This window comes from Acanthochromis polyacanthus, chromosome 4, assembly GCF_021347895.1.
Source record: "Acanthochromis polyacanthus isolate Apoly-LR-REF ecotype Palm Island chromosome 4, KAUST_Apoly_ChrSc, whole genome shotgun sequence".
Classification (NCBI taxonomy): Eukaryota; Metazoa; Chordata; class Actinopteri; family Pomacentridae; genus Acanthochromis; species Acanthochromis polyacanthus.
The window spans coordinates 18,931,388-18,958,901 of NC_067116.1; the positions used below are offsets into that span (position 1 = coordinate 18,931,388).

A 27,514-nucleotide genomic window follows, 5' to 3' on the forward strand; every position below is an offset into this window, starting at 1 on the left:
ACAGGGATTTGCTGTGGGGACTCAGTGTAAATTTGATGTATTAGAATGCTGTATTTTCCTCCCTGCACTAACCCCATGGGTTACACATGGAGGAACAATGGCCTTCTCTACTGTAATGGGCTTTTACCCACAGGGACCACTTTCTCACTCGCACACAGTGTGTATATGGGAGCATGTTTGGTAATCTGTAACCTGTACTTTCCCACTTCATTCACTTTTTACAGCTTTTCACACAAAAGCAGCTATTTCAACCAATAAGACATGACATACTGTAACTAAAAATGGCTTTAGGTATGCATTCTGTATGGAGCTGCAGATACCAGCTAGTTTCATGATTGATTGATCTGTGGATTTGTCTATATTGCAGGTATAATATTTCAATCTCTATTTTTTTGAGCCCGTGTGTCAGTGAGTCCTTGGGTTAGATGCTGAAACCAAAGTAGCTCCAGGTGGTTCAGAATGATAGTTTGCTACGATGTGTGCCTCTGTGTGTAAATCAGTGAAAGAGAGGCAAATTAATTCGTCCATTTGGGAGAAAGATTATTTCTTGACCTTGGCTTCTTTTCAAAATGTTATAGGCTTAGTGATTTAGAAGTTAATCAAAGGAATGATATATTATTTAATAAGGAAGTAAGGAGCACTAGTTTATACATTGCTACATTTACACACAAACTAGTGCTTGTCTTTCTTGTTTTTTCCCGTGTGCTTCTTGGTTTTTTTGTTTGTGTGTGTGTGTATTTTCTCTGCTTTGTGTCTTGCCTGACAGTGTTTCTGCTTCTTTGTTCCTCTGTCGCTGTGTGTCTAGTTTAATTGCAGGCCTTTGAGGGGGAATCGATTTGAGCTACAAGATAACTAAGTTATCAAACTGTTTCATTGACTGGCTGTCCCTTCTCTCTCTATCTTTTGCCTCCTCCCTGTTTCTTGTCCCATTTTGCTCTCCCCCTCTTTCTTTTCTTTCATCTATTTCCCTTCCCCGTCTTCCCCCTCTCGCTGGCTCTTTCTCCCTCGCTGTCTTTCACCCCCGCCCTCTCGCAACAGGCCGACAGACTTGTCCACCAGAGAAGTTTGATTGCGGAGGCGCTGCCAGCAAGTGTGTTTCGTTGTCATGGCGATGCGATGGAGAGAGAGACTGTGAGAACGGGGCAGATGAGGAGCAGTGCGCAGCAGGTAAGTTTGTGGTAGAAGGTGGAAATGTTGAATGGAGAGGGAAATAAAAGGACTGAGGGCAGTGTGTATTTCAGAGCTTCATCTGCTGCTGCTGGCTTTACTACATGGTCAACAGTAGGTTCTGTAACTTTTGATTATTCATGCTTGGACTTATGATGTGCAGATTCAGAGCTTTAGATAGCATCTTCAATATTCTAGTGTAATTATTTAAGTGCACTTTTAGAAAGGATATTAAATAAGTATGAAGCCCTCCACATAACAGTGACCAATGAATTGTACTGTGAAGCGCTTGTCTCTGGCAGACTGAACACCCTGAAAATAAGTTGGTGAAGATTTCAAAATTGACAGAAATAGCAGAGGTGAGTAGGAATACAGAGAAAACAACAAAACTGGTGATGTCAGAGGTGAGAAGCACAATTGTTTAAAAATAATTGAAAATCTGTAGATCCCATGTGACATTATTTCTGCTAACATGTTATGGCAGCTCTGCTTCAGTTCATCTGTCAGATGTGTTTTCACTGAATTTTTTCACATCCTGGGGTGAAAATCAATTTTAAGTTCACTTTTAAGGAATGTGATTAAAAATGTCATAATTGGGGATGCATGGCTTTTAGCTATGTAAAGCAAGTGTAGAAGTTTTCTGTGCACTTCAGATAGTCGTATATTTTATGGTTCAGTAAAAATCTGGTTCAAAGAAAAACCTGAGAGCCATTTAATTTAATGTCATATCTGCCAACAAGTAAAATCTGTAATCTCTGCATTTACTGTACTTGGTGCATTTGCAGTGCACAAACAGGTTGCCACAAGGAATAATATTATGTGAGCCATTGGTTGGTTAGGGGTTCCTGAATTGTAGTCATTTTTGTTCTTGTCATCCACATTAAAATCATGATGTACTCACACAGCAACAAAGGCCATAGTCTCAATTTTCAGTGAATTTACACAAATGCACAATCATTCTCTGATCATGGAGTTTTCTTCACTAATGTGCACAGATGAGGTTTTTAAGAAACTTTCTTGAAAAGTTATAGAACAGTGTTCTCAGCAAACTGCAGCGTATTCCCACGCTGCTCCACCATCGACACCTTCACATTTTCGTGTCGTCATATATACCTTCTTTTCACATTTCCTGGCCTGCATCCTTCCAGCTGGTATCAAACCTGTAAAAGGGCCATTGATTTTCATCAGCGTAAACATCTGGCCTATAGCATTATTGATTTTTAAACCCGAAACAAACGCACACATGCACACACAGCATTTTTCCGAAGAATATAGATTGGATTTAAGAGTTGCCCTTTTAGGCAACCTGTATCGTGTATTCTGAGTTTCCGTGCAAACTTGTGTATATCAATGTGTGTTTGTGAGAGAGAAAAAATGACTGCCGGTCTGTCAGAGTGATTTCGCTTTAATGGAGTGAGGGTGAAGACATTTTGGCCAGTTGTAGGTATGTGTGCAGTGTGCTAAAGTGGGAAGTAAATGTAGCAACGGAGGGTCCTCATAAAAATAGAGCTACAGCGTTTAGTGTGTAAGGCATCTTGTACTTTTCCCATAATGTTTCCGACATCCTTCAGGCACTTTGACATTCATACATTCTCATGCAAGTGAAGTCAAGGACGTGTACATGCATGTATAATTAATGGCACACGCATACACAAACATGTACTGTGAGATGACTGCTGGTACTGTTAAACCCTTGCAGTGTTTTTAATGAACTTTTTGAAGTGTCGAGGCAGTTTTGGTAACACTTTATTTGAACGACGTGCACAAGTTTGACATGACTTTCATGAACATGGAGGATGCTTTATGAACATTTGATTCATCATTAAATGCCATTTAGCTAGCTAATTAGGTAATTTTTTTAATGAAGAAAATTTTTTAATGATAACTTGCAATTAACCAAGACAGCATAACCTGTCACAAACCTGTAATAATCTCAACAGAGAATGTTCAGTGACACAACTTGATGGAACCATTAAACTGTGTGTTAAATTTAGCATCAGTAATCTCACCCACGGGTTTGTGGATTGCCATTTTTTGAAGCCTTAAGTTTGGCGTTTGGCTGTCACCATCTTGCTCTTGTGAAATCAGATGTAACAAGCAAGGGGTGGATGTGACAGAAAATTCAAGGACATTTTTCATACCGATACAATACTGAGCAATGTGTCTGTCACAAATTAGCTCTGCCAAAATACGTATTCTGCTGTGTCTGTTCTTCTCTAAATGATTTTCAAAGTCAGCATCCTGCTGAGGGTATTTTTTTTTTTCATACTCCTATATACAGTCAGACTTCTTTTTGCTGCTAAAAGTGTTGTCCCCTGCTGGCTGTTAGATAAAATGTAGCTTTATGGCACTTTTGGCCTCACTTTTCAGACCTGGAAGCTACTTCCATCTTTCATCTACAGTCTAGGATTACATAATTATGTCATATAGGGTTGATTTTGACATTGGTTCTCAGGAGACCAAATCGAATCGTGTCTTTAATATTTACCTCATCTACGGTGTTACGGTAAAAGTCCTTTCAAGTGAGTCACGCCACTCGACAGCCATCTTGGTAACGTCCCTGGGTACTTACACTGACCTAACAAAACCACGTTCTTATCGAAAGGAATGGTGAAGGAATTGTAATTGCAATTTTAATGGCTAACTGCAACATATAAAGTGCTTTTTGAGAGGAGAACCGGGACAATGTCATACAACCACTGTCTTTGGCGTTGCCGAATTATCCGATCAATTTTGTAAGGTTTATATATTTCATGAAAGATCAGTTTATATATTAATTTTTTGATATATTCATAAATTTATATATTTGGTTAAAAGGAAATGTTGCATTTCATATGTAGTAGATTTGATTTCATGGTTATTCACACGAAAATCTGAGTGTATGCAGCGAAGAAGACATTGTTGTTTCTTTGACTTGTATGAGAGAATAAATGATAGCCGATGGAGCAACGCGGTCTTTGTGTCGTGCTGCGACGGTGAAAGTTGTGACACACGTAAAAAATAAGTCTCTGTGTCGGTCATTCTGAAGAAGAGGTTAAAGAAGAAAATGAAGAAATCAACCAACCAAAGATTAGCCTCTACAAATTTATTTTCTGAATTCTTTAAGTGCCGCCTCTGTGCTACGGTGTCTTTAAAGCTTTCTGGACTAATCACTAAAATATGTCATTTGACTTCACCCATAACCGTCCTCACCCAAGGTTACTGTAAGGTTGTCTCACATTTTTCATGCATTTGTCAACTTTGCATTAAAACTGGTACAAAGGACTGAATGCTACTTAGTGACAGGAGTCATAAACATTCAAAACGCCTCCGTTATGTTCAAAACAGGCATCCTATCATGGCTATGACATTATGAACCCCTTCTAATAAAGTCACTCTGAAAATTTTAATCATTTTGAGTCATGCCATCTCCTCACTTTTAACCCTTCAGGGTGGCACAGCACTGAAATAGCAATAATACACAAGAAACAGCCACATGTATTTTAAATACTATTATTAAGATATCGCCTGTAACACGCTACCTTAAAATCATGAGTATTGCCTCCTTGCAGCAGTCACAGGGGTACGCTGAAAGCTCAGTACATGCTTCCTCTGCATTGCAAAAGGTCACTTTTCACTTAACCGTTATCTTTGTTTCCACTGAGGGATCCTGTGGCTTGCAACATCTTAAGTTAGTGCTCCTTGTCTGTCTACTGTTTTCCATCATTTGTTTTCTTAATCTCTCTTCTTCCTTCTCTTTTTCTTTCATATTGAATCACCTTGTGCTATTTTTTTTTTTTTTTGCTAATTATGTATAAGAGGAGCAGATTACATTTTGTTTTACATGTCCCACAAACACCTAATTTCCTTTAAATGTTGATTGGAAAAGAAACAGAAAAAATCATGCAGGTTTGGTATGACCCTCAATGTGTCACGACCTGTGTAGTCTTGGCTTTAAGTGTACACCATAATTTCACAGAACAAATATGACCAGCATTACAACTTTGGGACATAAACTGCCTAATAATCTGCTCTAATAATTTCCAAGAGTAAATGTTTCAGAAATCTTATTTCCGCTCTTCGGCAACCCAACTGATGCAAACACATGAAATCTGCAATTTGTCACAATCTTGCCACATTTCAAAAAGCACTTTTTGACAGATGGATGTGTCTTCACTATATCTTTTCCATATTTTCCCTATACTGTCTCTGCTACTAGTATGTCTGAAATTTTGTCTCTGCGTCTCTCCACACATTCATTCATCTCCATTCTGTTTGTGAGTTGCAGACTGCTAGTACACAGAGTGTTTACATTAGGGAATTGATGGCCACGACCTAATGAAAACAACAACCGCTGTAGACATGTAACCTGAGCTGCCACTGTAGTGTTCACATGTCTCTGTCTCTCTGATGTACCGTGTAAACTATGTAACCATAAAAACAAGTTTTCTTTCTCTCTTTCTTCCATCTTTGCTGAGCACCTGCACTTTTTTATTCTCTTTTGTTTCCGTGTATCGACACAAAGGTCGATCAGAGACTTTATATTCTTTTCCATTGCCTTTCATTTGTCTGACCTCTGTGGGCCTCTATCCATTACTGCAGTGAAAAATAAAGTGGTTTATACAGGCTGTGAAATATTTCATAGGGGGTTATGGTAATTGATTTACTGCCTGATGTGGTTTGAGTGTAGATGGGGTGTTACGAGAGTCCTGCTGTTATAATAACCTGCAGAGATCAGCTTTTGATCTATCATTTAGCGATGAAAGAAGTGATGAATATTAAGAAGTTCACCTTTTGTGGAGAAAACCTCTATTTTTTGACCTCACGTAAAAATTAAAAAGGGATGCTTGTAGCTATGCAGCCATTTTCTACTGCTTAGCTGGGTCTGTGTCGTGGGGGCAGCATCCCAAGCAAAGCAGCCCAGGGCATCCTTTTCCTGCCTCCTTCAGCTTTTCCAAGAGAATACTGAGTAATTCGCAGGCCATCTCAGAGAGAAGAGCTCTCCTGCATATCCTGGGTCTGCCACAAGGTCTTACCATGGTTTGATATGCCTGAAACAGCTCACATAGGAGAAGTCCATGAGAAATCCTAGACAGATGCCTGAACCAGCTTTCCATGCAGAGGAGCAGCAGTTATGCTCAAAGTCTTGCTAAATGACCGAGATCCTTGCCCTTTCTCTTAGAGTGAATCCAGACATCCTCTGAAGGAAATTCATTTCGAACAACTGTATCTATGATCTTATTCTTTCTGTCACCATCCTACATGAATGTAATGATGTAGATTACTGAGTGCATCGGCAGTCTTTTGGCTTGGCTCTCGCTTTATCACAAGACACTAATACAGTGATCATGAACTGTCACCTTACTGTGGTGGAGGGGTTTGGTGCCCAAGGGATCAAAAGAGCAATGTTCTCAGGGTAGAGCACAGTGTCCCAAAGCAAATTGAGCCTGAGCGAGGGTTCACATTAAGCGTGATTCCAAATACTCCCAAAAAAAGAAAATTATGAACTTGAGAAAAACTGTCCAGGGTAGGGATAACGAGGCCTAGTGGTGTGGCTTTGTGGGCCTACCAGAGGTCCTACGCCCTGTAGGAGGGTCCATAGGGTTCTGGTACATTGTGGATTAGGCAGCAGCCAAACTCATAAGCCTTGACTGTCCAATCACCAGCTGCCAAAACTGAGCCAGAGTGCAACACAATGCGTTTCATGTGGACAATGAATGGAATGTGAGAAATTGACAGATCCTGTGGACACACATCTGAAGTGTAGTCATGTATATGCTGACTGTTTTTGTTATTCTAGGTCAGTTGTCCATAATATACAAATAAATACAGCAAACTGAGTAATTCTTTGACTGAACTGCAGATTCCCTCTGGCATAAAACACTCGTCAAAAGTCAAAAAGTTTGTATTCATATTTCTTCTCAAGGACGAAGGATAAAAGTTGATCATTTCTTGAAACACTGTTGAACAGAGAGAGAACAGTATCTCTGTATGTCTGTAAAATATTTCCTACATGTGTTTACAGTGCAGAAGAGTAAAACAAATATTTGCTATTGAGAAACAAATAATTCATCATTTAAAGTGGTACAAAAAATATAAGATGTATAAATCCACCTCCTTTTTCTCCGATCACTTCACCTTGTATTAAATAAGATTCATAAACATAAAACAGACCAGCACTCACTTGGCCCAGCAGAAATCCTAATCATACTGTTGCTGTTGTCTTTATTATTTGCTCTAAAATTGATTTATACATGATTTTTTTAAACACAATTATAGCAACTAATAACTAATAATGCTTAAATTCTGCTGTCATGCTGGCTTTCTGATAATTCCAACATTTCTGCAACACACTCATTAAGGTCTTTAGTAAAACAATGGAAATCATTGCCAGATAACGGATGCACTGGTTTTGTTGGGAGCTTGTTGTTCATAATAAATTAACAGTGACATACGGATCGGTGTTCTCATAAAAAAAGATTAAAATTTGACGTTTACTTGCTATAAAAGTACATTATAGCACTGTAGCATTCTATAGTCATTCTGTGGATGCATAAATGTGTGCTTGTGAAAATGTACATCCTTTTTGAAATCTGCTGCTTTCATCCATCCCATAATCCTCACCACCTCCGTCACCACCTTCCTCCACCTCTCATCTCCTCGCTCTCTTTCCCTCCCTCCATGAGCGGCTACAATTGGAGTACAGCTACCGTTAATTAGGGCTGCTAATTGAGCATATCCAAATGTTGAATAAAACATGGATCCAGGAAGAGAGGTTCTTTATTACATTTAGAGGAGGCCTCTGAAGAAAGTTTATGAGCCTTTAATTTATGTTAATGTGAAATTGCATTTGTTTAGGCGCACAGCCGCTGTGAGCTGTGTATTTGCATGCATCAGGGTCTGTGTGTGTAGGTAAAACATCCTTTTATGTGTGTTTTGGTAGAGCGGGTGATTTCAAGACGGATGACCTCACTTTTATTTGCTGAATACATTCATACAAAAATTCACAACAAAACATAGTTAAAAATGTCTTTTACCTCCTCACCAATCAGCTTGTAATTTTAATGAATTGATTAATGCAGCTTAATGCAGCATGTGTTTGTGCCTAAATACATGTGTGTAGCCTTTTGAGGCACTAATTTGGCAAGCACAGGAATTATCCAGCTTGCTTAAGGCATGATCACCGCAAACTTTACATTTCCACGCACGTAAATTAGCACAGACATTCAAAGAATTTCCCCTTACCCTATCAATGCATTACAGTTGCTTGTTACATTTTGGGAAAAAAAAGATGTCAGAATTAAAATTAGGAGTTTGAGTTAATTAAACTGTCCACACGCAAGCAGATGAATTCCTCAAAATATCAATTAAATGTGTTGCACTTATGTCATTACTACCTGGGGAAAAAAGAAAGTGGAATTTTTCATCTTTCTATGTGTTTTAATCCTCTTAGTTTTGCTTGTCTTTCTTAGCCGCTCATTGCATCCTTCCCCTCTCCCTAGTACTTTCATCTGTGCTAACCCGCTACCAGGAGCAGCTTAGCTGTATCACAGTCATTCAGGCTATTTGATCCTTAGAGCTATGAAAATATTGTAATCGTGCCAATGTGACTAGCGTGCTAATATACAAGCTATAATGGATTTGCCTTTTTTTTTTTTTTTTTTTTAACATCAGCTTGTGGCTATATAGCTCCTACTTAAGCTTGCTGTTAAAATTTCATATATAAGATTGAGGCTCACGTATCACAGTTCAAAAAAAGCAGAATAACCACACTGTACACCTGGCCCATTGGGTAGAGAGCACATTTACTGGTGTTGTTGCCATTGGACTTCTTTGGGGATTGACCGTGCTGGTTGTTTGGGGTCTTTCTGTGTGGAGTTTGCATGTTCTTCTGGGGGTTGTGAGGGTTTTCTCCGAATGCTCCAACTTCCTCCCACATTTGTGATTCTGAATTGGCCGTTGATGTGAGAGCAAGCATGCATGGTTGTTTGTCTCATTGTGTTAGCCCTGTGACAGCCTGGTGACCTGTCCAGATTGTAACTAGTCTCCAGACTCAAGGCCGTGCGTGGGAGGGGCAGGTGTAGCAAATGGATGGATGCATGTTGCTGCCATTTGTTAACAAAGAACTGTAACCATGTAGGTTTATGTTCATTTGACAGAAGTATGCTGATTAGCGCTGCATCAGTCTTGCCTCATGTACCTCATTAAGACAAAAAAAAAAAATCGCTTTGTGTGTTGGCTAATATCCAAAATTTAACCAGTTACTGTACACATCTAGTCGCATCTATTGGAATTTGTTTCTTCTTTTTATGAGGTTTTGAAAATTTGCTATATTAGCTTCATCATCACTTACTTTTTTTTTTTTTAAATTTCCCTTTACTGTATGTCGTTTTTTAAATGCTACAACCGATGCAACAATGCAACATGTTGAGTCTTTGGGTTCCCTTGTAAGAAAACACACAGATGACCTGGAAACTTCGATTTGATGTACATATGAATGTAAAGGTCTTTCAACCTCCCTACTTTTATTGTTTTTTGAAGCTAGTTTGTGCCATTTGGCAAACTGGCTCAAAGTATACAACATGTAGGAAGTCCTCACTGGAGACTTGTCTGAACGGTCCACCGCCAAAATATCTCAGAGCATAGGACTGAAGATCTATAGGGACCCCGGTTTGATCCTGGGTTTTGGCACCTGCTTTCTAGGATTTTAGGGCAATGGTAGCTCAGCAATCATCCAAAATAAATGATCACATGAAATTGATTCAAACTAAACCAACAAAACAGCAATGGGATGTGCATGCAGTCAATGGATGTGTATCATATGGACTGTAGTAGTGCTGAAGGTACAAACACAAAAGACGATTGATGCCAGTTGGAATAAAAAGAGAGACACAGAGTGAGTATCATGTCAACTTGCAGCCCTTTTTTGACAGAAACACAGTGAGAAGCATGGTCCACAGGAGATGAAGTTCTCCCTCCAACCTCACCAGACAAAGAGGCCTAATCAAAATGTTAATCCAAGAATAAGCGCCAGAGCTCATCACAGTTGTCCAAAACATGCCCTGCAGCTGGAAAACAATTCACCACACACTCTGCTTTAAGAAAAGTCCAGCAACCAGACACAAAACTGGAATTAACACAAGAGGACTAAACCAAAGAGGCATGCTGAGTGTTCCTCCAGGCAAAAGCTCACTAGACAACCAAAAAACCCCAAGACAGGGAACAAAGAGGAAACCAAACTGCAACAAAGCTAACGCAAAAACCCAAAACATGAGCTGTGGTCACTTACACCAAAGATAGTAGGCCAAACGTAGTTATGACATTCTAAAGCACAATATAAAGGTTCACTAACTGCTTACTGCACTCTCTCTTCTATACTTATCAGTTACACTGTCCCCGTCTTTGTTTTGTCATCTTTGTGCAAGTTAAACTTCAGATACATTTAAGATAACATACCGTACGAACAACAGCCATTGCAAGTATGCCTATATGTATATTACATATGCCTCTTTCTGTCTTTACTTAGATCAGTCTGTTTGGTTTCTTCTCTCTGCAGTGCCATCACTTGCTCTACAGACATTTTCAGCCCTGTTGACCTGGACAAAACAGGGAAACACAAACAGAGAGAAACAGACAGGGGGAGAGACGGCAGTCAGAGAGGCTCCTGTAGGCCCTGGGGACCTGTTGCTCTTTTACTTCTGCCTGTGCTGCTATGTTACATTACAGATAGCTGCTGCCGAATCGATGCCCACCAGGGATATGTTAGCTGGTGTTTTATTGCAAGGCGGAGAGGGGCAGAGGAGAGGGAGGCATTGTGTGTGTGCTGTCTGTGTGTGTTAATCTCATAGGTAGTAGAAGGAAGGGAGTTAATACGACTCCACATCTTAATATACACGTTTATCAGGTGCTTTCAACACGCACTGGATATCCTAAGTAAGATGGGAAGAGTATGACATGAAAATAATAAAAATCTGCACATTCCCTCTTCCAAGCCTACACACGTGCAATATATAACTTCTTTAGTCCAGGTAGCTGGCGAGTAAATGTAACTTTGATTCTATTATTTGATAACAGATCAAAGAGGAGTTCACCCATCTATGAAGTGTATGGTTACGGTGGTGTGTTTTGCCTCTTTTATCTTGCTTCAGCCACATTTCCACCAGAAGAGGTGACTGCATAGACATCAAGTGCTAGCCTCTTGTCTCAGAGTTTCTTCCCATTATGTTCTCCTTCATTTATAATCCTTTGACTGCTCTCACTGTGTGCGTAGGTGTAATGTAATGGAGCGCCGGCACACAAGCAGGCTCAGTGGGCACCCAGAGGCGGCTGCACCCAAGCAGACTGTTTTCTTCCAGTGATGGCTTAAAGAACATTCCTCACTCCTCTTTCACCTCCAGTACTGTCCTTCTCCGTGCACACATACAGACACTGTCAGTATGAAATGGGAATGAAAGGATAAACCTGCTTGTCTTGAACTTGACCAAAGTGGAAACACAACTTGGCTGCAGCCCTAGAGAGATGCAGCAGAGTGTAAGAGTCAGAGAGGAAGGATCTTTTCACTGTGCCGCTTCCCTGACCGCTAAACTATTGATAGCCACAGACCCACCTCACTTCCCAGGCAATCAAGTGTGCTCAAAGCCCATCACATCTACACCCCCTGTCAAAAGTTTTGAGACAGGTTCTAATTTATTTGAATGAGAAAGTGTCTCAAAACTTTTGACCGGGGGGTGTATGTGTAACAAGAGTGTTGTATCAGCCTCTTTGAAAAGATGAAACATTCACGGTGTCAACATGATCGACTAAATGGCTGCTACCTTCTGAAATGCTAACTGGTATCATGCTACTGCATGCTGAAGCGAATGCAGTTGCGTCCCTGTTTAATGCATTTGCCACTAAAATGGCACTCCAAAAGCCCCTTGACATGTTCACAGGTACAAAAATTCTTTATTTTCAACACATCTCACTGAGGTTTCGGCAGTGCTTTAGTTTCTTTCAATAGCTTTCCTGAAGTGGTCAGATATGCACTGCCTTTTCAGTTTATATTGTTACTTAAATGGCTGTAGGCTACTATCTACTAAAGCTACAGCTGCAGGTAACAAGTAATTCTGGCTTCTAGCATGTAAAGCTAATCTGTGTCTTATGATAATGTCCACCTGTCACTCAAAGTGGCTACATCTTTGACCGAAGACAACTTTAAGCCTTAATACATTTTAAATGAGTGAATTATGTCACAGTTCACCTTTGTTTAGGCATGATGTTTGGGGAAATTAGCTACAGAGACCAAAACCATATTTTTTGTGCCAGGTTGTAATCATGTTTATTTGTGCTGAAAAGCTGGATATTTAGAGGGTCTGTGGGGGTTTGCTTGTCTTTTGAGTCAGCTTCAAGTGGACATTAAAGGAACTGCAGATTTTGGTGATTGTGCGTTGGCTTTACTTTCAGCCGCAGATTACTGCTTACTGCTCACCAACCAATTCTCACTTTGCTCACAGATCTCAAAATTTCATCTTTTGAAATTGTATTTCTTTTTCCACACCTTCTGTTTGTTTTTTTAACATGAAAGAGACGTACAGCTTTGCACTAACAGTGGGTTTAAAATTAAAAAATCATGTTGAAATATGTTGAACTAACAGATCTGTATTTTATCTCAACTCATTCACATCCACTTCGATACAGTCACCCCACCTTTAATATTTCCCAACACTCCTCGAATTCATTGGAGTTGTGGAATGAATAATGTGTAGTGTTTAGCTTAAAAATAATCCTTCTTTTCTGACAGACTGATAACACTATCAAACTTTCTGCACCAGAGGCTGTTCTAGCAGCAGGGTGTAACTGTTGGGTTTCTAGTGAAGATTCAGCCTGTTACATAGTTATACAACAGTTTGCATCGTGGATTAGGAAGCATGCTTAGAGCTGTGGAGAGATTACACATGACAACATCTCTGTTAGGATGAGGCCATCTAAAATGGTAATTATGTCATTATCATGCAGCATGCATGGTAAAATACATGATTATATATTTATTGTGGAGATGCAATCATCACACTTAATCACAGTGACCTATTTTTAATGTATTCATAGATTTACTGCTTGACAATTATGGGTGGGAGCACAATTATTTTCCAGACAGGCATGCAGACAGGCACGTCTATGTACATGTGTTCATGTGTGTTGTGTGTTATGGGAGGGGGAGAGGATGCTGATAAGATTTAAGACTGTGGGGAGCCATGAGAATGGAGTGACGGCCATGACACATTTACATTTTAATGGCTGAAATCTTCTGAAATATTTTGACTAATGTCACCCACAATGCACATTATGTCACTGCACGTGCCTGCTTGTATATGGGAACACACCAGAGCATTCATCACACACCAACTGCACACACATTCAGTCTACTGCGATTGCTTGTAAGGCAGTTAATATTCAATTCTAAGCTGCTGTCAGATGGTATAGTGATTGAGCTGTTAGAATATCCTGTTCAATTCAGTACGCCATCTCTGTTGGGATGTGTGTGTGTGAGTGTGTGTCTATGCTCAGTGTATGTGTGTGTGCTCAGTCCCCCTAGTCTCCACTCATCATGAAGGTGGTTAAGAGAAGTCTTTCCCTGGTGTATACCAATCAGGTTACATCAAGAGTTTCAGTCTCTCAGTGAATTTTGTGCCATTTTTCTCTTCATCTAAGCTGCCATTTTGCTTGGATTCCCCAGGCTGTGCTGCCACGCCGCATCGAGGTCTTATTTTCAGCGGCTTTCACACTCAGTTTGACATGTTTTTACTCAGAGCAAAGACAGCCTCACCAGTATAGGTTAACAAAAGGTTTCCATTTGGACGATTTTATTATGGAGAGGAAGGTGGAAAGGCTCTCCAGTACTTTATGAGATTTGTTGCACTTTATCACTTTATTGTTTGTAGCATTGCAGTAGCTCCTGCAGTCATGCTGGGGTCTAAAAGCACAAGAGTTCGAGAAGTGGTGTAAAACTAGGTTTGACTAAACCTTCTTTCAGCAGGAGTTTGACAAATTAATGTTTTTAATGTGTATTTTTGAAATCTCAGTTCAAATAGTAGCGCTTACAGGGAAACGTCACATAGAAAAGGTGAAGCTTTGAAACTGTAGCTGGATTTTTCCTCCAAACTATTTAGAAAGCATGTTTTATATGCACATGTTTATATGGCATCCCTGACACCAGCTGATTGAGACAGCTAGTCAGATACAGTAATGCATGTTCAATCACAAATATAATTGAACTTTAACATGACTGAAAATCCAAAACTACTCCTCAATAACTATGTCATGTCATATTTTTTTTTTTTTCTTCTTCCAACCAAAAGAGATGACTGACATGTGTGATGGCTCTTCCCCACCAGTACTCCAAACATGTAGTGTCGGCTCTGTGCCTGTTAAACCCCATTTGGCCATCGCTGGTGGAAAGTGAATTTCTTCTGAAGCTGCCGTCTGTTTGTCAGTCAGTGATAAATCTATTCGGAATTTCATCTCTCCTCGCTGTCTATTCCATTAGGAGAAGAGGATCACTTTTATGTTACAGTAAGTTGAAGCACTGAAAGCTCGGGGCCTGTCTGTCTGCTGGTCACAAGTGTGTATGTGTGTGTGTGTATGCGTGTGCGTGTGTTTATGTGTGCGCACATGTGCCATCCTTCTCTGTTGCTGCTTCAAACGTCTAATGTAGCCAAAGCACTGATAACAACTGTGTGAGAACCCTGGAGAGGGACTGCATGTCAAGTTGTCTGTGTCTGTCTTCACACACACACTCTGGTAGAATGTGTTGCATCAAAAGGATGATCTAAGACTGACTCTCCTTCCTCTTGTCCTCTTCCTCTTTCTCCTCTACTCCTCAGTGTTTAGACTCAAAGTGGCAGATTAAAATTTCCAAACCTGGGCAGGAGACAGCCACCTGGTTACAGATGATGCAGGGATGCTAACGCCTCTGGCACTCTTTTTCCTCTGACAATTTTCTGTTTTAATGATTTCAAGGGTAATGGTGCCTGATGCATAGCAAATGGTACATTAGCTACCTGTACCAAAAACACTGACCCAGTAGAGGAGGAGGTGTCTTGAGAGTCGTGGGCTTTTTAAGTGCAAGAAAATGGCGTTCATTTTTTGGAGTCAGGTTTTTCATTCATGTGCCGAGTGATTTCAGCGTCACATTTATGCAATTTACAAATTGACAACCTGTAATTTTGCTCCTTGGTGGCCCTAAAAAGGCACCTTCTCATGTCATATCAGTGAACACTGATTTTTCCTTTAATAACGTACTTCTTGGACCCAGATCAAGAGCTCTGTTGCTTTAAGAATTTGTACAAACATGTTAACTACAATATAATATAAACGCAATGCTTATGTTTTTGCTCCCATTTTTTATGAGATGAACTCAAAGATCTAAAACTTTTTCCACATACACAATATCACCATTTCTCTCAAATACTGTTCACAAATCTGTCTAAATCTGTGATAGTGAGCACTTCTCCTTTGCTGAGATAATCCATCCCACCTCACAGGTGTGCCACATCAAGATGCTGATTAAACACCATGATTAGTGCACAGGTGTGCCTTAGACTGCCCACAATAAAAGGCCACTCTGAAAGGTGCAGCTTTATCACACAGCACAATGCCACAGATGTCACATGATTTAAGGGAGCGTGCAATTGGAATGCTGACAGCAGAAATGTCAACCAGAGCTGTTGCTCGTGTATTGAATGTTCATTTCTCTACCATAAGCTGTCTCCAAAGGCGTTTCAGAGAATTTGGCAGTACATCCAACCAGCCTCACAACCGCAGACCACGTGTAACCACACCAGCCCAGGACCTCCACATCCAGCATATGAAACAATCGGTTTGCATAACCAAAGAATTTCTGCACAAACTGTCAGAAACCGTCTCGGGGAAGCTCATCTGCATGCTCGTCGTTCTCATCGGGGTCTCCACCTGACTCCAGTTCATCGTCGTAACCGACTTGAGTGGACAAATGCTCACATTGGATGGCATCTGGCATCCAAGAGGTGTTCTCTTCACGGATGAATCCCGGTTTACACTGTTCAGGGCAGATGGCAGACAGCGTGTGTGGCGTCGTGTTGGTGAGCGGTTTTCTGATGTCAATGTTGTGGATGGAGTGGCCCATGGTGGCGGTGGGGTTATGGTATGGGCAGACATCTGTTATGGACGAAGAACACAGGTGCATTTTATTGATGGCATTTTGAATGCACAGAGATACCGTGACGAGATCCTGAGGCCCATTGTTGTGCCACACATCCAAGAACATCACCTCATGTTGCAGCAGGATAATGCACGGCCCAATGTTGCAAGGATCTGTTGGAAGCTGAAAACGTCCCAGTTCTTGCATGGCCAGCATACTCACCGGACATGTCACCCATTGAGCATGTTTGGGATGCTCTGGATTGGCGTATACGACAGCGTGTACCAGTTCCCGCCAATATCCCGCAACTTTGCACAGCCATTGAAGAGGAGTGGACCCCCCCCCAATAAAACAAAACTGCACCTTTCAGAGTGGCCTTTTATTGTGGGCAGTCTAAGGCACACCTGTGCACTAATTATGGTGTCTAATCAGCATCTTGATATGGCACACCTGTGAGGTGGGATGGATTATCTCAGCAAAGGAGAAGTGCTCACTATCACAGATTTAGACAGATTTGTGAGCAATATTTGAGAGAAATGGTGATATTGTGGATGTGGAAAAAAATTAGATCTTTGAGTTCATCTCATAAAAAATGGGAGCAAAAACAAAAGTATTGTGTTTATATTTTTGTTGAGTGTATGTGATACAATACCATCACTCCTCTGTTGTCTCTTTCTGTATGTGATATTAAAGGACCATTCTGTTGAAAAGGGCATTTAGCTCTTTCTGAGTACATGACATTTGCCTTTGTTTTGGTGAGGGCAGTCCTGCTTTAGCAGGTTAGGTTTTCAGCGGTGAATGGACTTGGTCAAAGTGACAGGTCATGCAACACCAGTCTAAAAGTACCCTTCAGCCAGTTTAGGATGGTATGTACAAATCCAAACATCTGAAGCACGCGAAACCTTTGAACAGCACTGCAGATATGTTGTTTGCACACTAAGTAATCATAAAATAGTTTTGACTTTTTAACGAATATTAAATAATTGAACAAAATATTTTCCTCCTTTTTTGGATTTTGAATTTTTCCTCTATCGGTTGTCATGAATATTTTGATGATTTGTTTGCAATTACCTTCATGTTTCTGACAGTACAAGGTATGCCCTACTCAGCACAGATTCGTTTTTAGTGATGCTCTCGTGTGAAAGATGAGGCATGCATATTGATATTCCATGGAGTAGATGAACATGTTGCTTGTCTACTGTACAGCCCATTAAGTCTACTCACCACTCAAATGCCTTGAGGTGTTGCTGTCTGTTTTCGATTCTACAGCAAGCGCACCTCAGTTCTGTTCAGTAAATGTGGCGTGTTAGTCGGTGCTGTGGAGTAAATATTTTATTTCTATTTCTGGTTGTTAAGAGCTGATCTGTGATCTCCAGCTTGCTTTTCTGCTTGCACACCTGGTGAACTGAGGTTTGTAAGACAAGTGGGCGAGATCAGGAGCATGTGTGCGGACACATGTACATGCTCCCACGCCACGGCTCAGTGGCTGACATGTTAGACCAGAATCTGATTGGATTCTTCGCTCCAGAAACGTTAAAGTCAGTGACTCGTAGAGAAAAGCATTGAGGAGAACCGTGTGTGCATCTGTGTGTGTCTGTCTGGTATCAGTGCATTAAATTTGTTTGGAGCTTTTACTGTCTATCTGTACGTGTGTACCTCTGGTCAGGTGTGTCTCAGTAGAGATCTTTTCCACTTTGTGTGTGTGTTTGTGTGTGTGTGCGTGTGTGTCCATAGCTGCTTGCTAGGTGCTAGTCCATGCCAGAAGAGAGTCCAATTGTCCTTCAGACCAAGGTCAATAAGCTGTGCCCTATCTCACTGCTCCATCTATTAGCTGTCCAGTGGAGGGTCTGGGGATAGATGGATAGAAAGCTTTGACCCCAAGTTAAACACATTCACCTACGGGGGGAAGGTTACTGTCAAGATGTAATCAGGTACAGATTACTGATTACCTATTTAAAATTGTAATTGGTAGAATAATCCTTTGGATGGATGTGTTTAATTAACAGTCAGGAGTCCACCTCCAATCTGAAATCCTTTAACTGCTTACTTATTTTTCTTACATTTTTCTTCTGCTAAATCCTAGACAAAGAAAGACTTTGCATCGGTACTGGGTTATTCTAGCATTTTGAGACATCCATCAAGGCATTCATATTAATTTTAACAGATATCAGACATATATTAACTTAGATTTTCTTTGTAACATACAGGTGACAGTTTGACTGTAATCCTTCCGTATATATCCTCTCTGCCTTTATCTGCTATTAAATCAAACTTTCATGCTGTTGTGGGAATGGGTGGGAGAGCTTTTCTGCTGTCCCATCTATCAGTGGATCTGCCACCACATGTGGTCCACTGAGCACCTGTCTCCCCCCCACCCCCACCCCCGCACCCCACATCTGATTCTGAGGATTGGTTTAGGCCAGTGTTAACTGAGAGGCGCTGGCTGATCAATCAAAGTCTTCTTCGTGTGTGTCAGGTTTGACGTCGCCAGGTGAGAGGATCAGGGGATTGAACTAACACAGAGCTGACCTGTCCTTTACTCGAGTGTGTGAATAGGCTGTGCAAAAGTTTCCATACAAAACTTTGTGCTTCAAAAGTTGTGCTTTTTGTTTATCATTTACCTTTGTTCAGAGTGCAGTAAACAGAAAAAAAAACACCTTGACAGATGTTTGGGGTTGTTTGCATGCCGTGGAGTGAATTTAGAGCCGATCAGATGCGTCCTTGATGGTATTGCATGAAGGATAAGAATCTAAAAATATCATCTGTATTAACGATTTGCATAGTATTGTATGTGGTGATGTTTCAGGTCATGCTGAAAGATACCAAATGTGGCATTCCAGTATTAGAGAATTGCATTAATTTTGAGGGCATTATGTTTAATTGAAAATTACAAAGTAATAACATGACATAGCAAATACTTGAGGAGACCGATAACAATATAAATAAAAACATACAATAAAATGAAAAAAACAGCAAATGTAGTGATGAATATCAGGAAAAAATGAAAGAGCAGAAACCGTACATGAAGTGTGAAATGGCATGGTAAAGAGCAAATCAAAAGAGCTAATCAAATGACCAAACTCAAAATGATTTCAGTTTCCAGAATATGTCTATAAAAATGAATAAAGTCAGTTTTCAGGAAGTGGACAGTCACTGAAGGAAATACGTGCAAGATGCATGCACAAATAGAGCTGAAGGAGACACTATCCTCTCTGAAATATGAAGTAGCAGTTTGTAGGTAATTTGGTCAAAATGCTGGAGACATTTTCACTAACTTTCTTAAGAAAAAAGTGTTTTGTATGAGGAAGTTGTTTTTCTCCTAGTAAAGTACTGGGTGTCAATTTAAAGTTGAGGAGAGTTGTGAAATGTGCATGCATTCATCCAAAAACTTTTTAGATGCAAGATAAAAAATTCTCTTTGAAAAAGGACCAAATTATTTATTCGGATCATGAAAGTGTTCAGACCTTTTCAATTAGGTTATCAAAGAGCCTGAGCCTAGCTTGGTAAGACTAAGGTGAAACTCTCAATGTTATCGAGTAATGCGGAGAAAAGCTTTAATGTTCCAGCGGAGGACAGGATAAATCTGCTGTTTTATGTTTTGTCCCTGTTTGGACCAGTGTTGGTAGATATACTCCCTTCTGCATGGTAGCAGCCCACAAACCTTGATGCATCAGAGATACCTCTGCTGCTTCATCTCAATAAGGTTTTGTTTTCGATGTACACTACCAGCCAAAAGTTTGGACACACCTTCTCATTCAATGTTTTTCTTTATTTTTACTCTTTTCTACATTGTAGATACATGCTGAAGACATCAAAACTAATGAGCAACAATGAGCTTCATGAGGTAGTCCCCTGAAATGGTTTTCTCTACTCAAGTGTGCCTTGTCACGGTTTATTTAATCAAGGGCTACGATGAAAACTGGCTCACATGAGGACCGCCCGAGGAATGGAAGACCAAGAGCCACCTCTGCTGCTGAGGATAAGTTCCTCCGAATCACCAGCCTCAGAAATCGCAAATTAACAGCACCTCACATTAGAGCCCAGATAAATGCCACACAGAGTTCTAGTAGCAGACACATCTCTACATGAACTGTTCAGAGAGGACTGACCAATCAGGCCTTTATGGTCAAATAGCTGCTAAGAAACCACTACTAAGGAAAAGCAACAAGCTTGAATGGGGATTTATTCCAAATTGAAGGCACACTGAACCAACATGACTACCACAGCATCCTGCAGTGACATGCCATCTCATCCAGTTTGCCTTTAGTTGGACCATCATTTATTTTTTTCACAAGACAATGGCCCCAAACACACCTCCAGGCTGTGTAAGGACTATTTGTCCAAGAAGGAGAGTGATGAGTGCTGCGTCAGATGACCTGGGGCCTCATTTATAAAACATTGCGTAGGATCCATACTAAAAGTTTGCATACGCCGAAAATCTGAAATGGGCGTATACCCCAAAAAATATTCTGATTTATAAAACTGAGCGTAAGCACAGCTGCACACAATTTCCCCTTTATAAATCACACACCAGCTGAAAGATTGCACAGGTGGATCCACCTCACATTCCGCCCACAACACACCCACATTTTACCATGAATGGTCAATGCAAAGTAATTCATGAATGTATCTGTATATAAATAAGCTGCTGATCCACGGCATTTTACTCAGCGCCGGCCTGCAGTCTTTTCACTGCTGTGCGTCAGGATGAATGAATCATGTGTTGACCCAGGCCACCCTGACACTAAATTTGTTATGATCATGTCCGATGTACAAATAATTTGTACACTGATTGAATGTACATTTTTTCGGTTCACATAGACAAATTCATTTTCACTCAGAGCCCTTACAGCAGCATGAGTGCAGTCAGTTACACCGATTACATTTGGGAAACCGGACATTGCTGCAAAAACCGTAAAAAAAAAAAAAGTTCTTCTTCTTTTCCTTTCGGCTTTTCCCTTCAGGGGTCGCCACAGCGAATCAATTGCCTCCATCTAACCCTGTCTTCTGCATCTTCTTCTCTCACACCAACTACCTTCATGTCCTCTTTAACCACATCCATAAACCTCCTCTTTGGTCTTCCTCTAGGCCTCCTGGCTGGCAGTGGGAAACTCAGCATCCTTCTACCAATATATTCACTCTCTCTCCTCTGGACATGTCCAAACCATCTCAGTCTGGCCTCTCTGACTTTATCTCCAAAGCCTCTAACATGTGCTGTCCCTCTGATGTACTCATTCCTGATCCTATCCATCCTGGTCACTCCCAAAGAAAACCTCAGCATCTTCAGTTCTGCTACCTCCAGCTCTGCCTCCTGTCTTTTCTTCAGGGACACTGTCTCCAGATCAAACAACATGGCTGGTCTCACCACAGTTTTGTTAAACCTTTCCTTTCATTTTAGCTGAAACTCTTTAATTATTTACCCTGCAAAAAATGTAAAAAGATAAATAAAATCAGCATGTAGAAAATGTTCAAACTGCCCACAGCTGTTAAGAATCCTGGAAAACAATATGACCCTACATACTGCAGCTATTTTGTTCTTGACTAATGATTGTACAATTGTGCGGAGGAGCTCAGATTTTTTTCAGTTTGATTGTAGTAAATGGATCAGCTTTGAACAATGTTTAAATGAGGCATGCTGAATAAAATGATCTTATTAAATATCACAGCTTAGATTTGGTTATTTTTTTTCCCATCAGAAGTGAACAGTTCAAGGACCATCAGGAAGTTTGAAATCTAACTTTTCTTTCTGTTTTCACAGATTCTGGCTGTGATAAATGGTGTAATTTTAACAAGTTTGTGTAGGAATGAAAGGGAAAAAAACAGAGAATAAGAGCAGATTCCCTCCCCAGGCTCCCTGCTACTCTTTAAGGTTGGAAAAATGGCTTCAATACAGCCTGAGAGTTTCAAACTCGACTGAAAATAGATGAATTCCAACCTCTCTGTCTGTTTCTTTAGTGGAAATTAAGCTTTTGAAAACAAACTATCTCTCATGTTGTTCTGTATCCCAGTGGGAGACATACTAACAAGCTTTTCATCCCTGTCTTGCTGCTTATAGCCAGCACACCTGGCTGACCAGGCTCTCTGCTTTAATGAAAAACTCTTTAAAGCATAAAAAACTAAAGCATTTAGTCAGCCGCACCACATTCACCCATTGGGATGAAGCAAAATCTGTTTCTAATCTTCACAAGCAAAATACCTCTTGCTGTTTGTACATAAAGTTTGGAATATAATTGTGCTGTAACTTTGTTTGCACAAACACCTCACACGACCCTCAAACCACCTGAGTTTCTACCGGGATGCTGCTGATGTTGTTTATGTGCTCATGTTAATTAAATTACTTAGATCTGAGTGGGGATGATTAGCATGCTAGCTGTAATAGCTAGCAGGGAATCCAATAGCCTATTATCATAATGAGTCCCTTTGGCGCACTGTGTGGGAAGGTAACAGAGAGAGAGGATGAAGCAGTTATGTCGGTCGCCCAGAGAGGAGCGTTGCAACTGTTTTCTTGTTTTTTGTTTGTTTTTTGGGGTTTTTTTGGTAGCAGTACACATGATTCAAATTGATTTGTCCGGCTTGACTGGAATTAGATAATGTCACTGCTTTGATATGGCAAAGAGGAAACACAGTTTGCCAACACACAAACCCCTCAGACAGAATGCATTAAAAGCTGACAAATTATTACACTTCATAATGATAATTTGTGTCTTTAATGTGGAAGAAAGCAAAAAAGCAGACTTGGAGATGAATATTCAGTTAGCAAAGGTGTTTTTGTGGAAGTGCTCACACACACATCCAAACAGCTCTGCACTGCGGCAGGCACCTGCAGCTGTGACCCAACTCTGCTCATTATACACCCATTTTCCCAGACTGTACCCCTGCTGCACATATGTTCCAGACCCTGTGCTAAACATGGTCAGCAACATGTTTATCTACTGTGCTGTAGTGGAATAACATTAATTTATTAAAGGGTTTAGATTTTGTGTATTTTTAAGTCATTCATAATCCATGCTTTTCCCATGAGGAAGGTTGATCTGTTCCTTAAACTCCAGTTTTTTCAACAGTTACTGCACATCTTCTCTGCGTTCCTGCACCTGCCTCACTTTGTTCTGTCAGACTTACAAGGATTATGTGTTTTAAATAGGTGCACTTCAGCGCTGTGCACAGTCTCCAGTTTGACTTTAGATCAAACTGTTTCTTTTGCTCTTTCCAGACACCAAAAGCTCAAGAGCAAAAGCAGCAGTTCTGGAATCGCCTTTTGCTCATTAACTCCAAATCTTAACACCAGCTTTTTCTTTTTTTATTCCAACTCCAAGAAAAGGAGGGAAAGACGTTCCTGCATATATTTCTACTCCCCGAAGGAGTTTGAAGAAAATCTGTGATAAGTTAACTATATCTGTCCTCTCATTCAGATTTCCTCTGATCTACTCCCACGTACACAGCTTCTAAAATTAGTTCTGCTGAATTTATGCTTCGTGTAACAGCTGGCTTGAGTTTCTTCTATTAAAAATATTTACAAAATTAAAATGATAAAATCATATTTATCTAGCACATTAAGCTGTATGTGCAGTATATTCACATCAGTGTTAACATCTTGTATTTTAATCCACCTCTCCCATTCCTCCTGCAGATGCCAAGGCCTGTCCCTCCAAAGACTTTCAGTGCCGTAACGGGAAGTGTGTGGCACCGATCTTCGTGTGCGACGGTGACGATGACTGTGGGGACGCCAGCGATGAGGAGAAATGCTCGGCTCCGACCTGCGGCCAGCACGAGTTCCGCTGCAACGACTCTGAGTGCATCCCTGCCCTGTGGAGCTGCGACGGCGACCCGGACTGTAAGGACAAGTCCGACGAGTCCATGGAGCGCTGCAGCCGGAGGACGGAGCCCCAGAAACCTCGCTGTCCGGAGGGCGAGTTCCAGTGCGGGAGCGGAGAGTGCGTCCACATGAACTGGAAGTGTGACGGCGACGCAGACTGCAAGGATAAATCAGACGAAGCAAACTGCCGTAAGTCCGCCGTGGATGTGGTGCATTTTTGTGGTTTGACTGGTGAGTGGGCAGATAAATGAGGGTGCAAATGAGTGTGAAACTAAATGAACTTGTAAAAGGATTGTGCTGCTTTCATTTGAATTATTATCAAACAAGCCTCACGGATTTATCCTTCTAACAGGAATTGTCTGTGCCACAGCATGATATAACATTTCCCCAGTGCCATAGAACATCAGTGTTGTTCAAAGCGATTAGAAAAATGAGTGTCACATTTGACATATTCCTTAATTAAAACAAAAACAGCCCGCAGAGTTTATCCTCAAACAATGTGACTGTATTTTCATTCTGTGGAGGGTGATGTGAAGGGTAATGCTAAAGGATTCAGCTCCAAAAGAATAAATTAGTTATTTATAATTATAGAATATTTCATCCAATTAGAATTTTATGTAAGCTATCCGCTCTTTGCTCCTAACTTGTAAGGAGGGTAAATTTGTTGTTGGTTGCTGTTGTAATTATGAAAAGTTAATACCACTCGTAGCCTTTAATGAAGGTAATTAATGGCTATCAACAATAATTCCTGTTGCGTTATGGACCAGTGACTATGTGTGGCTTTCCACTTCGAGAAGGATCTACTTCAAAGGCTTCCTCGCTGTTTATAAACAAAGCAGCCTGTCCTCAAGCAAAAAACGACCACATAGGTCATCTGTACACGCCCGTATTACGACCCAGTGTTAAGTTTTGACGTATGCGACCTCTAGCGGTTGAATAAATATCGACACTCCGGAGTCGCAGGTGAAACGTCACCATGAACAAACTCTTATCTAACACTATCCCTAACCCTAACCCTACCCTTAACCATAACCCTAACCCCGTGTTGGGAAAGTGAGGAAAAAGCCGTTTTGCGATGGAAAAGCCGTTTCGTGAATTAAATCCTGTAATGCGTTCCTTTTCCCCGTAGGGGCGCTAACGTAAATACGCTCTCACGGGTCGTATTCTGGTGCACGGTGCATACGACCGATACGGTCGTATGAATTTGAGGACTTGTTAGAACAAAGGCTGTGTGACAAATGTGCCACCAAATGACTGATGGGAGATCAATGCTAACTTTATCGCGATGATCCGTGAGTGTGTTGCCAAGCAACCATGTGATCTGTACAAGCAGAAGGTGAAACTCTGGGTGCAAGTTTGACCGTATGTGTTTTCTGAATGTGAGTGTGCGTGCATGTGTGGGAGGTGAAGGTCCTTCATCAAACGAGACCCCCATCTGGTCTCCTCTTCACACTCCCACACACCACTCAGTGAGATGACAGCAGCCTCACACATAAGACATGATACAGGCGCACTGCAGCCACGTGCACACGTTCACAAAACTCTGCCAGACACATGCATAGAGAGCGCACCTGCTCTCATAATCCAAGGAGCTGAAATAATAACTCAGTAATAAAAGGTCAGTCTAAAGGTGTAACCATGAAACACAAGAAGCTGTTTCAATATAGAGATTATTTCTGTTTCTATATAATAACACTCTCCAAGGCTCTCTGTCTTTCCATGAAAATGATCATTGTACCTCAGACACAATTTTAGAAAGACCAGTCAATCATGACCATTTAATGTCTTTGAGATTTAAAAAAAAGCACTGCATCATGGAATGGGTTTTGATGTTGATATATTGCAGCACCAAGTTACAAAGAGAAACTACACCAAAATGAGCACAGTCAACCATTCCCGGTGACAAAAAACAATACATCCCTAATTACATTTTGGTAATGCTACCTGTGATGAACTCACATATGTTAGCGACGGATTTTAAGTGCAGTATGCTCTCCTCATCATTATTTTAGTTTATTTTTACTGCATATTGGTGCATGTACAAGATGCCGAGGAAGTGTTTACCTGACATAAGTGACTTCATTGGATTTTTGCTCTAATACCTTAACACAATTTTACTTTTTAGTAGGAGTAAGCAGATTATTAGCCTAGTTGATTTTTGGATCCAATATTCAGCATTTTTCTGACTGTTGTTATTTAGATTTATTGAAAATCTCCCCCAGTTGTTGTGTTTATTGCTTATTTTTCTCATGTCTTTCAGCATATAAAACTAACCTATATAGACATGTCGATAAGGGGGAAAAAAATGCTATTTTATCCAAGGTGTTTTTTTTCACTCATTATCAGTAGAATAATTTAATAGTAGTCAATTTAAAGCTAGTCTGCCTCTATCTGTAGTCACCACTCTGTGATCCCAAGCACTGCCCCATCCACATTTGATTGGTGAAATACTGCAAGTGATAACCTTTCAACACTGAAGGATAAATGTTAAATTATATTTTTTTAATTGAACATTAAAAAAACACAACTAAATGCATTTCAACAAAGTGCGTTAAAATTCAGTTTGACACCATTTTTTTTAATGCTACTAAAGTGTATTGGTTCTAAATGTTACTTATTGGTGTCCTTCACCTCCTATCTCCAAGTCAGCTGGGCTATAATTAAGAGTTGTTGTTTTTTAATAGTAAATTAAATGAAAATACACACAATACCACTCAAAAATTTGGGGTCACTTAGAAATCTCCTTATTTTTGAAAGAATAGCATTTTTTTTTCAATGAAGATAACATTAAATGAATCAGAAATGCAATCTAGACATTATTAATGTGGTAAATGACTATTCTAGCTGGAAACAGCTGATTTTAATGGAATATCTGCATAGGGGTACAGAGGAACATTTCCAGCAACCATCACTCCTGTGTTCTAATGCTACATTGTGCTAGATAATGGTGTTGAAAGGCTCATTGATGATTAGAAAACCCTTGTGCAATTATTTTAGCGCATGAATAAAATTGTGAGTATTCGTGGAAAAAATGAAATTGTCTGGTTGACCCCAAACTTTCGAATGGTATTTTATATCAAATTTAAAGTTTCCATCAACAAAAACTAACCCAGTTATATAAATGAATAGCAATGACCTCTAATATCCGGGGAAGAGTTCTTACCTGGTTCCAGTCTTAAGAATCCTCACTGTTTGTTTGTTTACGTGGTGAGACATGAGTTGTTTGACTGGGTCTGTGTGCATGCTAATCAGAGTGAATACAAGTGGGCGGTTGGAGGTTAGTGTACAACAAGATGTAATAGTTTCCGATGTCTGTGTAATGTAAATGAGCGCGTAGAATGCAGCTCAGGGAGGTGCAACATTTCAATGTAAATGAGAAATATGAGAATCGTTGCACATAC

The 27,514-nt window shown here is 40.4% G+C and overlaps 1 protein-coding gene across 4 annotated transcripts in view; it reads left to right on the top strand.

Annotated features, from left to right (window-relative positions):
• The window catches only part of lrp8 (low density lipoprotein receptor-related protein 8, apolipoprotein e receptor), a 216,467-nt gene that overhangs the window by 125,694 nt on the left and 63,259 nt on the right, over positions 1 to 27,514 (top strand). For all 4 annotated transcript variants that reach the window (XM_022197266.2, XM_022197269.2, XM_022197268.2 and 1 more), the window contains exons 4-5: positions 1,039 to 1,167; positions 23,928 to 24,302. In XM_022197266.2, coding sequence (XP_022052958.1) covers positions 1,039 to 1,167; positions 23,928 to 24,302 — 504 coding nt within the window. The remainder of the gene's footprint in view (positions 1 to 1,038; positions 1,168 to 23,927; positions 24,303 to 27,514) is intronic.